Below are 15,281 nucleotides of genomic sequence, written 5' to 3'. Positions count from 1 at the left end.
TAAATCACTGTATTTTGTGTTTGTTCGTATCGTTCGCGATACGCCTGTGTCATTTGTGAGAGTAACCACTAGGGATGGTGTGAACGTGAGGTTCACGTTCGCGTTCTGTGTGTGAACCTCGGAAATTTAGAGGTTCGCGTTCACAACAGAACCTTGGTAGGTTCTGCACTGTGAACCTTTTTGGTAAATTGTAATTTGCACTTCATTATAAGATCTTTGGTTCAAATTTATTGCATTTCAACTGCGGGTCACTCGATGGATGGCGCTGGCAGCATAAAAAATCAACACTAAACGAGCATGCACCCTGACAACCTTAAAAGTTTTACTGGCTTTTTTGTTACCAAAAATTTCTCGAAATATCCAGATTTCCGTTTGTGAATATTTAGTGACTCTCTGCTGTGAGCTTGACCCGCAATCACACAACATCACGAGCGATATACGTAGTCAGCGAATGATGGTTATTCAACCAATCAATGACATTGATATCGTTTTCTAATGTAAAAAATCGAGCGGGCGTACGGGTCAATCTCGACTTCATGTCTTTACTGTATCAATAAAACCAAATCCGTGGGATTAAGGTGCTGGCTACTGCTATATAACTTGTTGTTTATGTTATCGGTAGCGAGTATAAAACCCCATTTTACACTCTGCTCAATATCAATGTAGCAATACTCAGATTCCGAACACATTGTCCGGTCTGGCTAAGACCGTTAAGGCGTATGCTTATATTCCCTGGTAAGTCCTCGTCGCAATTGTTGGCAAAGCGACGGAATGTATTGATTTTATGAGATTATTATATCCTTTGATAACCGCGGTTGATACATTTAGCGACGTTTAAAACGCCAATATGTACTTCAGCAATGCGACATTATGTGGCCCGAGTCTTCGCTGGGTATCGTGTACAAGTAGGCTACATTAATATGGGCTATCATTCCATTGAAAGATAGGGTAGGAATTTGCAATATGACGTCACGAGGTTCACGTTCGTGTTCACACAGAGCCTTTCAAAAAGGTTCGCGTTCACACGAACCCGAACCTTTCAGAGGTTCACACCGTCCCTAGTAACCACACATTCACTGATTGTACGTTCGCTGATCCTCTATTGTTACATCACAAATAGATTGACCACAAACGAAATGATCACAGCTTACGTTGTCGTAGTAGCAGTAGATTAATCCTATAGCAACTATCTCAGGTGTTTCTTTAGGCGGCCCAGTGCTTACATTGATTACAGTGATCACCTTAACCAACCCTCTCGTATGATTTAAAAATCGAGCGAATATAGTTTATGCGTTTATAGTGTCACGGATGTGTAGATGGGAAGTGTATTGTACCATATCAATTTGTTTCAACTCCTCGAGGCTTCGTATTCAACCATCTTGGTTGATAATAACATACTGTAGCATGTAGCAGTAACTATAGGCCTACTATACAGTTACTCACACATTTTATTTGCAGTTCTACGTGTGCGTGAGCGATAAAACGCCTTCTTGCATGCATATTTAACTTTATATTCGTTATTTTATTCAAGATAAATGGCCAATTATTCTGTTTATCACACAGCTAGCAAAATGTAATGAGTTTGAATCGTCACTGATACTGCGAAAATTCAATTTGACTTGAATTGTGACTTGACTCGTGACTTGACTTGACTTGACTCGAGTCACCTCGAAAAAACGAGTGACTTGACTTGACAAGAGTCACCTACGAAAATCGATTGACTTGACTTGACTCGAGTCAAAATGTGCAATGACTCGAGATGACTCGTGACTCGAAGGTAGTGACTTGATCCCAACACTGACACAATCTCATATTGTACGACCCAGTCTGTATATGTCGCTGAGCTACCAGAATTATTTTGAATTCCGTCGTCGTACGTGGGCTGAAAGCAGTGCTTTAGAGCAGTCGTAAATTTTAAACTGCTCCAGCTCCGGCTTCGGAGCTCTCTTCTATGATGCAGTAGCTCCGGCTCTATGCTCCAGAGCTCATTGATACCATTGCTCCGGCTCCTCCTCCGGCAACTATGGTCGGTGGTAGCCGTTGCAAGGAACCATCATTTTGTTGAGGTATGCAAATTCATGTGACGTAATAATTACTTCGTGTCGTCTGTCGACACCGCCCCCGACACCCCCCTCACCACGCCTAATCATAAAACGAAAGTTGTTCCGCATTTAATATAACTAATAATGAGACGGATGAAGCTGGTGTATTATTATTATCATCATCCTCGTCATATTGGGTATTGAGTTTTGATAGGAACAATCTCAGCCTAAAATCTCCTAGTGTCCACTTCATGTAGGCCTACTGCCAAGTCGGTTTCTGCTTTGGTCACGGCACTGAAAACACATTCTATCAAATATGAGCGGGGAAGGGCAAGGACGAAAACGCTACTCGACTCCAGTGAGAGGGCTTCTTTTTTATTCAATTGTGTATCCAGAACGATTGATTGGAGATATTAAACGTTGGGTTGAACTCAAAATTGTTCTACACTACAATATAATCAGCTCCTCAATCATTTCATACCCGGAAACTTCACAGAATGGATTGATTATCCGGTGAGGTATTTCTAATCGGAATATATCCTGGAACCAAATCACCATCCTCGTGTAATTTTGTGAGATGATTGAATTATGTTACTTCATAAAAATCGGGTATCGAAGCTGGACCGGTAGCTCATGCAAGCTTGAGAATTGGAACAGTTGACGTGTCGCAAAATTTCGGTAAAATATCACGGGCTTGTCACTGAATCCGCGCAGTGCCATTTTCTCCTTTATCAGGTTTCATCATTGTTAAGAGCGGATATATTCTACTCAGAAATTTTGGAAAATACGCCCGTCAAGTAGGAGCGATTTCGTTTCTCGCAACCAGAACGCAGCGTTGTAGAAAACCCACGATCGTTTGAGACAGAGAATAAAATCACGCAAGACAGTTCTCGTAAAAAGCCATCACACCTTGTAATGAGCAATTCCATGAACCACGCTGTTCGGGGATTCTGCCGACTGTTCAATTAGTCCATTGTCAAGTAGCAATGGACTTTTCCGGTACATTTTAATGAATAGACTGACGACTCAAAATTGCCCTTACTGAATTTATTATGCATTTTACTGCGAATCTAGCTGCTTTAATAATCATTCGTTTCAATACTATATACGCAGCAGTTGCCTTCTAAACCTACACCGCCCCATCTGTTCTCAGCGCCCCCCGATCGTACCATTTCATAGCCAGCGCCCCCTTTAAGCTCGCGAATGCCCCGAGGGGGCGCTGGTGCCCACTTTGGGAACTACTAATCTACATTATACACATGATACAGCATTAATACAGTGACGTGATGTTTTGATACCGGTAATGCGCTCGTTAATATCAAGTCATAGGTCCAATTTAAGCTTGAAATGGTGCGATTTGTTCAGACGTAACTGCAGAAATTAACGTATGATGCGACCTTATCAGCAGAAATCCACTTTTTGCCAATCTCTTCAAATTCAATATTGGTGCGCTCGTTACCAGTCCGTTCGTTGTCGATTAAGTTTAGTGGAGTATAGATGGTTCCCTTTCAAACGAATCAAATAAACTCGAAATTAGCGTCACTGACAACCTGGTAGTGCATCAATAATTGAGAACATAATTTAACGTCGTGCACTGTACAACTCTAACCAATTACACTGTAAGCTCCCAAGTGACATTGCGCGACAATTCAAAATTACGAGGGTATAAAGCAGACAAGAATAAATACACATAATTGATGATTATAAATTCGAAGGCGCGCATCCAACCATTAATTGCTCTCTTATATTCAACACCAGAGCAGGGTTCGGACACCGCATTTACTAGCTCGCATCGCGGCAATTATAGGTTATGCGGAATATAATAATGACCTGGGCTGCTTCGATGTCTTTCCCTTTTTAGGTTCGCAAATCGTTACTGGAGTAAATGATCGTGCGCTTTAATGAATTTTCTATTCATAGGCAAGAATGATAACACACTGTCCAATTTGGCGCTACGATTAAAATGCTATCAACGCAGAACGTCCATTTGCTAGTCCAATTCAGAAATGAGACAATGTTTCTCGGCGTGCGGCATGCGCGCCTCTAAATCAACATGTGCACTGTGCAGCAATGTCATGGTTATATCCAGGGTTGTAATGACTCGACTCGAGTCCGACTCGAGTCACGATATCCTGATGACTCGACTTGACTCGAGTCAATTTTTCAAAATACGGAAAATACTCGACTAGACTCGAGTCAATCTGTGTATTGACTCGACTTGGACACAAGTCATTGCGCATGACTCGAACATAGTCATATGACTCGAAACTCAGACGGCCAATACCAAAATTTCAATAGAATTTCGAAGAATAGTAAAGTAACCACAGTATTGGGATTTCGTCCATCGGTACAGACACTTGAAAATGCGATCAGAAAATGCTAAAAGTGAGGAAAATTAGTATATTATAAAGTTACCATTCGATATCACCACACAGAGTCATATCATGAAAAGTGAGTTTAACAAGACTTTAACTGGAAACTGAGCAGTCAACACAATGACTTGGACTCGTACTCGAGTCATATTACCGTGACTCGGACTCGACCCTCTGCTCACTGACTTGCACTCGGACTTGACTCGGTCGTAAATTGAAAATTACTCGACTGGACTTGAGTCAAATCTATAAAAGTGAGATTGACTTGTGACTCGAATCCTTATAACTTGGTTATAACCCTGGTTATATTCTATGGAGTCGGTTATATATTCATCTCAATACTAATTAGGTATATTGCTCATCTCACATAAGCATCAATTCCGTTTTGTGACATGCTTGGTTTTCATTATTTTTCGAACCACACAATTGACCATCGGTGTAGTGCTGAATACGAATTTGAGGGTATACCTATAATGCAGTAATTACAGATTTTGCGCGGCAAATCCAGCCTACCCAGGTTTGGCGCATGTGTATAAACAATTAAACATGGTTTCTGGTTAGTCAGAAAAGGTGGTGCCAACCAGGCAACAATTCTCAATTTTTTGAACGATTATCGTAAAATTATGGGAATTCACCCATCAGTAAAGGCATAGCATCTTATTCAATACATTGGAACTGGAGCTACTGTTCATAGAACCGGTTCCAGCTCCGGCTCCTCTTGAATTGTATGTAGAGCTCCTGCTCCGGCTCCGCTGAGATTGCACGGCTCCGGGGCTCCGGCTCCACGGCCCTGTATGAGAGAGATTTATATTCGTTTTTTTTTAAACGGCATCTGTACTTGGATCGAATGACAGAAACATCACAGAATCAAAACCAGTTTCATCATGGTCCAAATACTCCGGGTCCTAAACCATATCGATGAAGCTATTTTGAAGCGCGATTTTATTGCATGAAATGCTGATTTCACGCAACGGGCCTAATGCGGTACTAACGCGACTAGAAATCTTGTGACTGCAGTTCTATGCATGACGTAGCATCGTTACCACGGTTACCTGATAACGTACCGTATTAGTGAGTATTAGTTTAATTCGATATCCTATACCTAATACCAGTAATACGATTATTTGATGTTCGAAATTCAAGCATGATTTCTCATACGTTGCTGATTGTGACTTGTTCATGTATTCTAAAATGTCGGAGCAAGACGTCGTTCAAGTGCGTCGAAAATATACTCCCCACCTGACAATATCACAGATGCAAAAATCAATATTTCAGCATTTAAAAACTGTTGACATAGAAGTAGTATACAAGCAAAACTATACTCGAGTAAGTGAACGCGTCGCTTTAACCTAATTAAATATCACATTCGGGATGTGATGAAGATATCGAGCTGGATAAGTAGTCGGTGAGCCAAAAAAGATGGTGAGTCAGTGGTAATACTCAAGTATAAATACAAGTAGTGACGTGAGTTCATTACAAATTACAAGTAGAAGTAGCAATTTCCAAAAAATAACAAAATTACTTCAAGTGGAAGCAGAAAATGTAATGTTCTGTAATGTACTCAATTGTATAATTTCCAAAAGTGGATTTGATCGAGGGGTCGCATCCTTTTTGCCAGTTAATATGAGCTATCTACTTGCGAAATTGCAAGATTTAGCCTACCTTCGCGGCTAAAGCAAAATGACTAATGTCACTGCAATTTAGCGGAATCTTCGAAAATATATTTATGCAGTTTCCGTGATACAAGGGCTATTTGACAATGCTCATGACACTTTCGCGAAATAATGACAGAAACTCATTCCGGAACTGCTCGATAGTTTTTAAAATCCAAATTGTATTAAGTAAGTGGTTTTACTGACAACTAATACAACAAGTAGAAATGGAAGTAGTCTACTTGAGTACTCTGATATAGTACCTCGTTGCTGACCACAATCTCTGAATGATCTGTGTTTTTCTGTCATACAGCATCCCACTTATTGTATTGGCAGTGATACGTATCATTTTATTATCGGGTAGTGACGTCCTTATAATTTTTACAACCAGAATGTAAGTTGATGTACGTATAACTGAATTATAATCAGCAACAGTGAAACGATACAGAAATGGTTTTGTTCAATCTAATCAAGTACCATTATTCTTGAAAAAGCATCCAGGATTACTTTGTCCGTTTTACTTTTGATGTGAAAACGAATATTCTAGTTATTATCAGAGGTGGTCAGTAACGAAGTACTTCTACTTTTTTAAGTACTTGAAGTAGATTTTTCCTACTCACACTACCTTTTTAAGTAGTTATGATTTTAGACTACTACTTCTACTTCTACTTGACAGTTTTCAGTTTTGTAGGCAAAAATAAGCGTAGAATACCTACTTACTTGTGAACCACCACTCCTACTTCTACTTGAGTAGCGATGGTGACTACATTGACCACCTCTGGTTATTATTCGTTTTGTCACAGTGTCGTACAGAACGTGGAAAGGGTGAAAGTATTCATCGAAAATAAATTTAAATAATTTAAATCGATTTGAAAATACGTTAATTATTAGTAGCATATCGTAGAAATTTTATTCAAATGGATCAAAGTTATTTTCAACTCTTTCACATGTCTAACTGGATTAGATATATGCAATATGCATTCTAACTCCTGGGGCATCATATTGTATTCAATTTCCCATTTCAGTGCCCAACAACATAACTATAACACATAAGGCACTACACTCAAAATACGATGTTATCTGAAATGGAAGTTGGAGTGTGAAAGAAATTCATGCAGCAGCAATTTCCCTTAGAAAGCCACCGTATTTGAACCGAAACTACATAAAATATTGTCACCAGCTGTATAATTACAATCCATATATGTCTATGCTATGAGGGTCACCCGTCATCGGTTCTAAACACTGTACAATGTTGACACGTCTTCATTGTTACACTTCCTCGACGCTATCGTGGCAGAGAATAAATTTCATATCGTTTTCAGTGGGTAGTATGAAGGCACTTTGTCTAAGAGCGACAGCGGTGAGCGGTTCGATAACTGTAAATATGAATTTGTATTAGAATTTTAAAATAAAAACGATTTTGAAGACTTTGGCTGAATCTGGATTGAAGGTGGATGTATGATTAATTCGATGATGGATCGAGATCTGGTGTTGTACATAACATTTTTGCATCTTTCCATATTAATGTGACTTTTGGATGAAGTTTCAGCCATTACCGGATTGGACGCGGATGTTGAGGCGATACAAAATTTAATATGGATTTGAAATTGGACTTATATTTGGAGTCTCCAATCCGAAACAGGATTTCAAATTATTAGATAAGTGCGGGCCTCATACGCCTAAACCGTTCCTTCGTATGTATGCTTCTTTGAACTCGCTCTGAACCAGATGACTGTTTCCGATATTATGCAATATGTTCTGCGATAGAGCACAATGTGTACATCTTTCACTGACAAGTATTTTACACTTTGTAAATTATTCTCCATTTTAGACTTTCGAGAAACAGATGTCTGGAAGGAACTCGACAAAGCATTTTATGACCGGTGAGTAGAAGTCCGACCATATAATAAAAGTTGAGATCTATGCTTCCATTTCAAGTTCGATCCATTGTCATATACAGTAAGTTTCAAACAACAGCATAGATATATTGGGACGAGATCTATGCATTAATTAAATTATTATCCAATAAATATTATTATTGTGGTGTCAGATAGTGACGTCACACAGTGCACCAACTTAAGCTTCATTGAAAACAGACTTTGTTCATTCTGCAAGAATATAATAGCGCTGTCATGCATAATTTTATATCGTGTCACGACATACTTGTCACCTTACTGAAAATTGATAAGTACAAGTAAAAGTTATCTAAAGTAATAACTACTTCACTAATTAGAGAAAGTGGGCTAAACGTACCTTTTTACTTGAAAAGGTAGAAGTAAATCATTACTGGACACCTTTGCCGGTGTATAATGCTGAAGTAGATCTTCGGCTGTAATGTGTCACTTCAATTCATGATTACTTGTTGCATTCAGCTGCCGTAGATCTCATTTTCTTGTGAGAAATTGGATTATAAAACGGAGATTTGACGAGATAGTCGGAGCATTGATTCGTGGATACGCATAAAGTCGATAAATAATCCGTCCGTATTGTTTTGCTACTGGGTTGGAAAAGAATACAATTGATGGTCGGAATATGTAGTCCCATAATTTGTAGAAACTCTCAAAGTAGTCATTGATTCAACTCGTACCGAAGATAGGGTGATTTCGTCATTTTTTACCCGGGTAGAGGCAAATAATTGTGACTGAAGGTTTCAAAAGTACTGAAGTTTGTGAATTTAAAATATTTTCACTGGGACTGGTTATCGCATACTTATATTAGATAATCGCAAATGACAACTTGAAAATTTACGTACGCATCACTTCCAACAACGTGTTTTCAAGAATCGGACCGCAAACAGACGCAATTTCGGAAATAATACCATTCAGACTTGGACAACTAACCAATTTTCAGCCTTTTCAAATTAGAGTAGTATTAAAATTATAGATAGAATGAATTAGAATGATAGCTTCACAGTTTTTCCAAATTTGATTAAAATTATAACTATTGTATCTGCGAAAACTTGGAGTTTGAATCAACTTCTGTTAATATCAAATCATGATTTATTCTTATGAACATGATAATAGCAAATGTCTGAAAAGCAAGGTTTACTCGATTCGCCCTACACCAGTGGTTCCAAACCGGTGGTTTCTGGTCGGAAATAGAGGCATTTATAAACATTATATACACTAAACAGGATGGTCTACATATTCACGGAGACACATGCGCGATTACCGTTACCAGTTAACTGCTCCGGAATGTATCGAAATGTATCCGAATGTATCGTATATGTACCGAAAATTATATTGCGTGTTGTTCACAAAAACTCATGTTTAACTCTGGATAACCAATGATGGCGTCACAAACGCATCCAGCACGACCAGCATGACGTGAAATAACGCTACCGCTAAATTTTTAGGGTTAACGGTATCGTTTCATAATACGTTTTATGTTGCAGTTATAGGCGAATGTCTTGCGTACTGGTGTAGTTGTGTGTCTTGGTTACTCAAACAAGCAAATAGCTGTTCCGTAATGACCAAAGTTAAAGAAAATACAACGATAGTTTTGGGTAGTGGGAAATGAAGACTTGGAATAAATATGAAGTGGGGAACGAAGACAAAAAGGTTGGAACCACTGCCCTATACAGTTCTATCAGTATCATTTGCAGGCAACCAGCAATTAGATTATAATTATAATGAGAGCATAGACACATTTCACAAATTAGGTTAGAATTAGTATGAGAGCAAAGAATCATTTCACAAATTCGATTCCAATTAGATTGGCGTCATTTCGCTCTATTTATTCTGATTAGACAACTAGAAAAATCTAATTGTCTAAGGCTGATACCAGTAAGCTTATCGTCACCAATTCGAGTTACATTGATGTAGAAACGCTCTTCACTATTTTATGACGATTACACTCATACAGATCATTCTATAGTGCAGCGGTCGCGAAACTTTTTTGTCCTGGGAGCCATATTGGTCATATCTTTCCATTTTAACACATAAAGAGCCATACATGTCAATTAAATGTTACGTCACAATGGGAAATTCGTGATGTCATAGCACTAATTCGAACTCACTACATGGGAATCGTCGTGTGCGTCACATTTTCTCTGTAAAAACTCGTACTAATCATGCTCGTTGCCTCCTTTAAGCACGCGAAACTTGAGTTACGAAAACGTAGGTTCGTCGTGATGCTCCTTTTAAATGTGAGAACCCATGATCACACGCGTAGGTGCATGGAGCAAAACATGGTCACTACAGCAGTACACATGCCTACCCACTTCAAGCTGTGATACATCAGTGACGTCGTGTCAGGGGAGGCAAGTGAGGCAGTACCTCGCCTGTCGTCAGGACGAGTGAACGAAAATTGTGAAACCGTTAATTACTATTGGTATTTTAACAGCTTCTTGGAGGTACAGAACTTCAATATACAATTGAATAGTATATTCATATGGTGCCGTCATATTTTGTGATACGATTGTTGATATACGATGTTATTTGGAATTCTCTACTAGTTGCTGACGATTACCCCTGACGAGTGTCAGCCGAAAATATTCGGGTTCATTTCAATGTAAATATACTATTCAATTATAGTGGTATTTTTTATCGATATTCACAAATGACCAGATTTTGAAAAAATTTTCTCCAAAAATCACACAATTTGCATATTTATTGTTTGAAAATATAGCGCTAAACGAGAAGTGAGGCACAGACGGGCGGGCCAAGCTTCAGCATCAATAACGCAATTCATCATAAATAGCTTTATAATTTATTATAACTGATATTAAACGAATGTAACTGCAACGATTGTGGAAATCTAAAATCTGATCAACTTCTCAATTCTCAAAGTATTCGTCGGTATCATGTAACATTGCGCTATTCACGCCTACATTTTATCGCCGGTACTACTGAGCTACTTACCAATCACAAACGTGGATAGCTATGACGTTGTTTGTAATTCGAGCTTGTAATTGTGAATGCAACGTCCACGGCAGTTCATTTCGTGCCGTAGATCAGGAATACAATGTGTATTTGAAAACTGCGTTGTCATAAGGGCATCAGCATGGCTTCTATTCTCTTTGATGAATCAGCGTATCGTGCAATCCAAGATTTCGAGTCGTGTACATCGAATTCACGAGTGATATTGGTAACCGGCGCGACAGTAACTTTAATTTGAGGATTTTGAAAAGGGGGGGGTCCAAGCCCCTAAACCTGAAGACGGCATTATCTTTGCTTCTCAAAGACATGTTAATGCTACCACGAGAATAATTATTCTGGCCGCCATGAAATTTACTAACAAGTTGCTGCAATATTGATCAATTCAGAACAAAAATAAATATTTGGCATGCGCCATATATTATACCCAAAAGAGCCATATATGACTCGCGAGTCATAGGTTCCCGACCACTGCTGTAGTGGCACTTAAGCGCACTTTCTAACAAACAAATTGTTGAGCTCCTTTTTTCAAGTGTCATTGATGCTCGATATTGTAACTACACGGCAATTTCCCTAAGCGAAAGGCAAAGTGTCAACAAAGTCCCCTCGCATGTAGCCTACAACGTCCTGGTCAATGCCGCTGCCTGATATACTATTTGCTGCCCGAGCAGTTAATTTTAATGAATTGCGTGTACTGGATCGACATTTTGCCGTATATTGGATTGTGATCCGGGGTTATTTGAAAAAATCTTGCGAAAATATAAATCCAAAGTCCAAAGGTAGATTAAATCCCTACAATGCATCGAATTACATTTTGTACGGTGTAATGATGTACACGCGCAATCGGTGCATCTCCAGTTCTTAGTCTGAATTGTTGTTAGCAAACGTGTTTGATAAGCTAGGATATTGATTTATTCGGAGGCACTTATTTTTCAGCGAATGGGAGAGAAAGCGGCAAATATATTCGCAACATATTCGAGATTTTGCGAGGAGAATGAATCCGTTGCATTCCACAATTCAACCTGACGATCTCGGGTGCGATTGATGCAATTGAAACGGGATCAATTTCATGATACGATATGACAGTGCTCGTCAACCTTTTTGTTCTTGGTACACCATTTTCACGTTTACTCGAAACTCGTACACCTCTGATCACATAACACGCTAATTCCGTATTAAGCCTAATACAGGGGTGTCCATTGTTCAACCTTTTTGCGATTCACGGCCATATTTGGATTAGATATATATAGCGTACGGACGCATTTGCTTATTACATTACAAATGGAATGCAATTGGAATGCAATTTACAAGCTGCATACAGATGATATGAAAATTGTACGATATTGCACACCCGGTCAACATGTTCTGAAGCATAAACTTGGATATTTTATTGTGATAGCTAGTCATTGGTCCATTCTAATGGGGATCTGGTACAATCCAGTACACCCCTATCTGAGTGGTACACTCTTTTAACATTTTGTTATACCCTAGGGCCCAGGGTGTATGATACACCCGGTTGAAGAGCCCTACGATATCGTACCGAAGCGAATTGCGCTAATTTCAACAACTCGAAGAAAATGATGGTCATACCAAAGACGTCACTTCGATTCTCGCTGATTTACAGCGTAAATTACTGATGTATTGGATTTTACCAAAGCCAAATTTTACAGTAGTAGAGTTGAAGCCGTCATCATGCAGGATAATTTGCTATTCGAATGGAATAGCATCATTTCAAAATATATATCATTTGTCTTATATGACGAGTAGTTGTATTGTTTTATATTTCGTTGTAGCAACCGATATTCTCTTTCTAAATCCACATGTCAGAATAATTCTGCTCGAATTGATTTGTAAAATCAGCAATGGTTGTCCAACTTTGATCAATAATTTCGCTAAGCTTTTACATACGCTATCATGAATATTCATGATGTTACTTTCTCGACATCAATATACAATTCCTGCAAACTTTCACGATTATTGTAGAAGGTTGTTATGTGTATACTAAAATCTCAATATTTGTTAGTGATTATGAGGTTTTAGCTATAAATAATAATTGAATAGAACAAAAAGTTTTAAAACAAAATACGAAATGTGGAAAAGGGAAAAAATATTATTAATCTTAGATGTATCGTGTGTAATGTCTTTACATTTCGAATGGTGGATTATGATAGAATCCAAATACACGAAAAAAACTGAAAAAAAAGATAAAATTTTGTTAAAGATAAATGTAGTTGGTGTATGATATCCAGTGTAATATCAATTATGTGGGTTGTTCAATGTTTCGTTTTCATCTTGCGATATATTTATAAATAGTGTATATCTTTAGTACAGTTGACGTCGGGAACATATTGAATATTAATCTTATCGAGTCTAAAACTTCCCAAGATATCTCATGGCGACTTTTCACCAGAAACCTTTATATTAGTCTGTTGTGGAATCACGGTCGCGGTACTTCAGGTCAACGATTTTTCATGCTTCTATATCAGTGATCGGGAACCTTTTTCGTCTGAAGAGCCATGTTTGCCCTATATTTTCCATTATTAACTCAAAAAGAGCCATACATGTCAATCAATTGTTACGTCACAATTGAAAATGGTAGTACAAATTCCAGCTTCTTACATGGGATTAATCGTGGCCACCATATTTCTCTTGTAAAAACAGGTAGGCTACTAATCATCCTGTGGTAGCGCAATTCATCGTATATAGCCGAGTATTTATAATAATTGATTTTAATCTAATATAACTGCAGCACTGATTCCACAAATCTAAATATTGATCAAGTTCTCAATTCGGCGGTAACAGAAACGTTGCACTACACGCCTGCATTTTAACGGCATTACTAGAAAGCTACTTATCAATGACGAACGTGGATGACAAAGCGTTGTTCGTAATTTGGATTTATAATTGGAATGTCACTTCCAAGGCAGCTCATTTCTCGGCGTAGATCAGGAAGACAATGTGCATTTGAAAACTAGATATAGGCGTCCCCATGTCATGCTATTCTCTTTGATCAACCAACGTGTGGTGCCGTCCAAGATTACGCATCGCGCGATGCAGCGCGCAGCGCGGGTACATCGAGTTTGCGAGTGATATTAGTCGCATGCGCTACAGCAACTTAAATTTGAGGATTTTGTAAAGGGGTCCTAGTCCGTAACCCTGGATACGCCACTGTCTTGACCTCTCAAATACATGTTTATGCTGCCACGAGTATAATTATTCTAGCCGTTAAGAAAATTTACTAACAAATTGCTGCAATATCGATAAAATTAAGTACAAAATTGTAAATATGTCAAAGAGCCATATCTTATACGCAAAAGAGCCATATATGGCTCGCGAGCCATAGGTTCCCGACCACTGTTCTAAATCGATGTCCATATTTCTGTTGCCAGGGTTATTCTAAACGTCCCAACCATAATATTATTGCATTATTGCATTAACCGGTTTACCACTGATATGTAAATATCAGAGGTGGTCAGTACCTACTAGTCAGTACTACTTTTTCGAAGTACTCAAGTAGTTTTCCTCTACTACTGGTACTTACTCAAGTAGATCTTTTTTTTTTTCTCTACTTCTACTTCGTAATATTTTGTGAACTACTTACTTACTTTTCGCTATTTTCAGTTTGTCAAGTAGAAGTAGTTTAATCCCCCAATAAGAACGATAGCCTAAGGAATATCGGGGCTGTTTTCACATAGTACCAAGATTTAATTTTCGTAAAAGTCATGTAATACCCAGAATTTTCGTTGCGCATAGCGCACAGTAGAGATGGAGTGACAGATATGTTTTAACGAAAGTATCGCTGAATATAATTTAGATACTGGGTTGCGTGGTTCCGTTCACATCGCATTGTCGCCTATATAAAATATTTCATCACAGTAAGTATGGCCCCCATAACGTTTGAAACTACCGTTTCGCAATCTAGCAATTACCTATTAACCTATCAGCCCATGACGTGTCCTAATCTGAAAAAGTGAACTTGGACTTTCTTTAAACGTTAGACCTGTTTTAGCAGACCACCGTTGAAAATTTCTGGATAAAATACATGAAATATATTTTCCGCTTTTTAGAAGTAGTATCTGTATTTTTCTTTCAATTACGAGCATTTTACGTTGAGTTCTAATTGTATAGTTTCAGTTCTTTTGTCTGGAGAAACGTAGCCCTACAGGTGGAAGTATAAAAGCAAGTGAAGCATTGCCTTATATTTTCCGAAAATAAAGCTATACACTATCTGGAATTTTTACGATCTGCCATATTTTTAATTAACGTATACGCTAATCACGCAAAGTGTTAAAACTGTATCCGACACAACTTCTCCGTATTGCTCTTCTACTGAACTAG

General features: G+C 38.4%; 1 protein-coding gene across 1 annotated transcript in view; it reads left to right on the top strand.

Moving 5' to 3' along the window:
• LOC145439778 (uncharacterized) overlaps positions 1 to 15,012 on the top strand; it is a 148,173-nt gene extending 133,161 nt beyond the window's left edge. Inside the window, exons 11-12 of the mRNA XM_080317398.1 lie at positions 7,898 to 7,949; positions 11,880 to 15,012. Coding sequence (XP_080173524.1) covers positions 7,898 to 7,949; positions 11,880 to 11,988 — 161 coding nt within the window. The 3' untranslated portion in view covers positions 11,989 to 15,012. The remainder of the gene's footprint in view (positions 1 to 7,897; positions 7,950 to 11,879) is intronic.
• The last annotated feature ends 269 nt before the right edge of the window (positions 15,013 to 15,281 follow it).

The sequence above is a fragment of the Botryllus schlosseri genome, chromosome 5, assembly GCF_051294905.1.
Source record: "Botryllus schlosseri isolate E-star chromosome 5, Bs_hap1, whole genome shotgun sequence".
Taxonomy (NCBI): Eukaryota; Metazoa; Chordata; class Ascidiacea; order Stolidobranchia; family Styelidae; genus Botryllus; species Botryllus schlosseri.
Note: the sequence above shows the minus strand (reverse complement) of the source record. Positions and strands in the feature narration are given on the sequence as shown.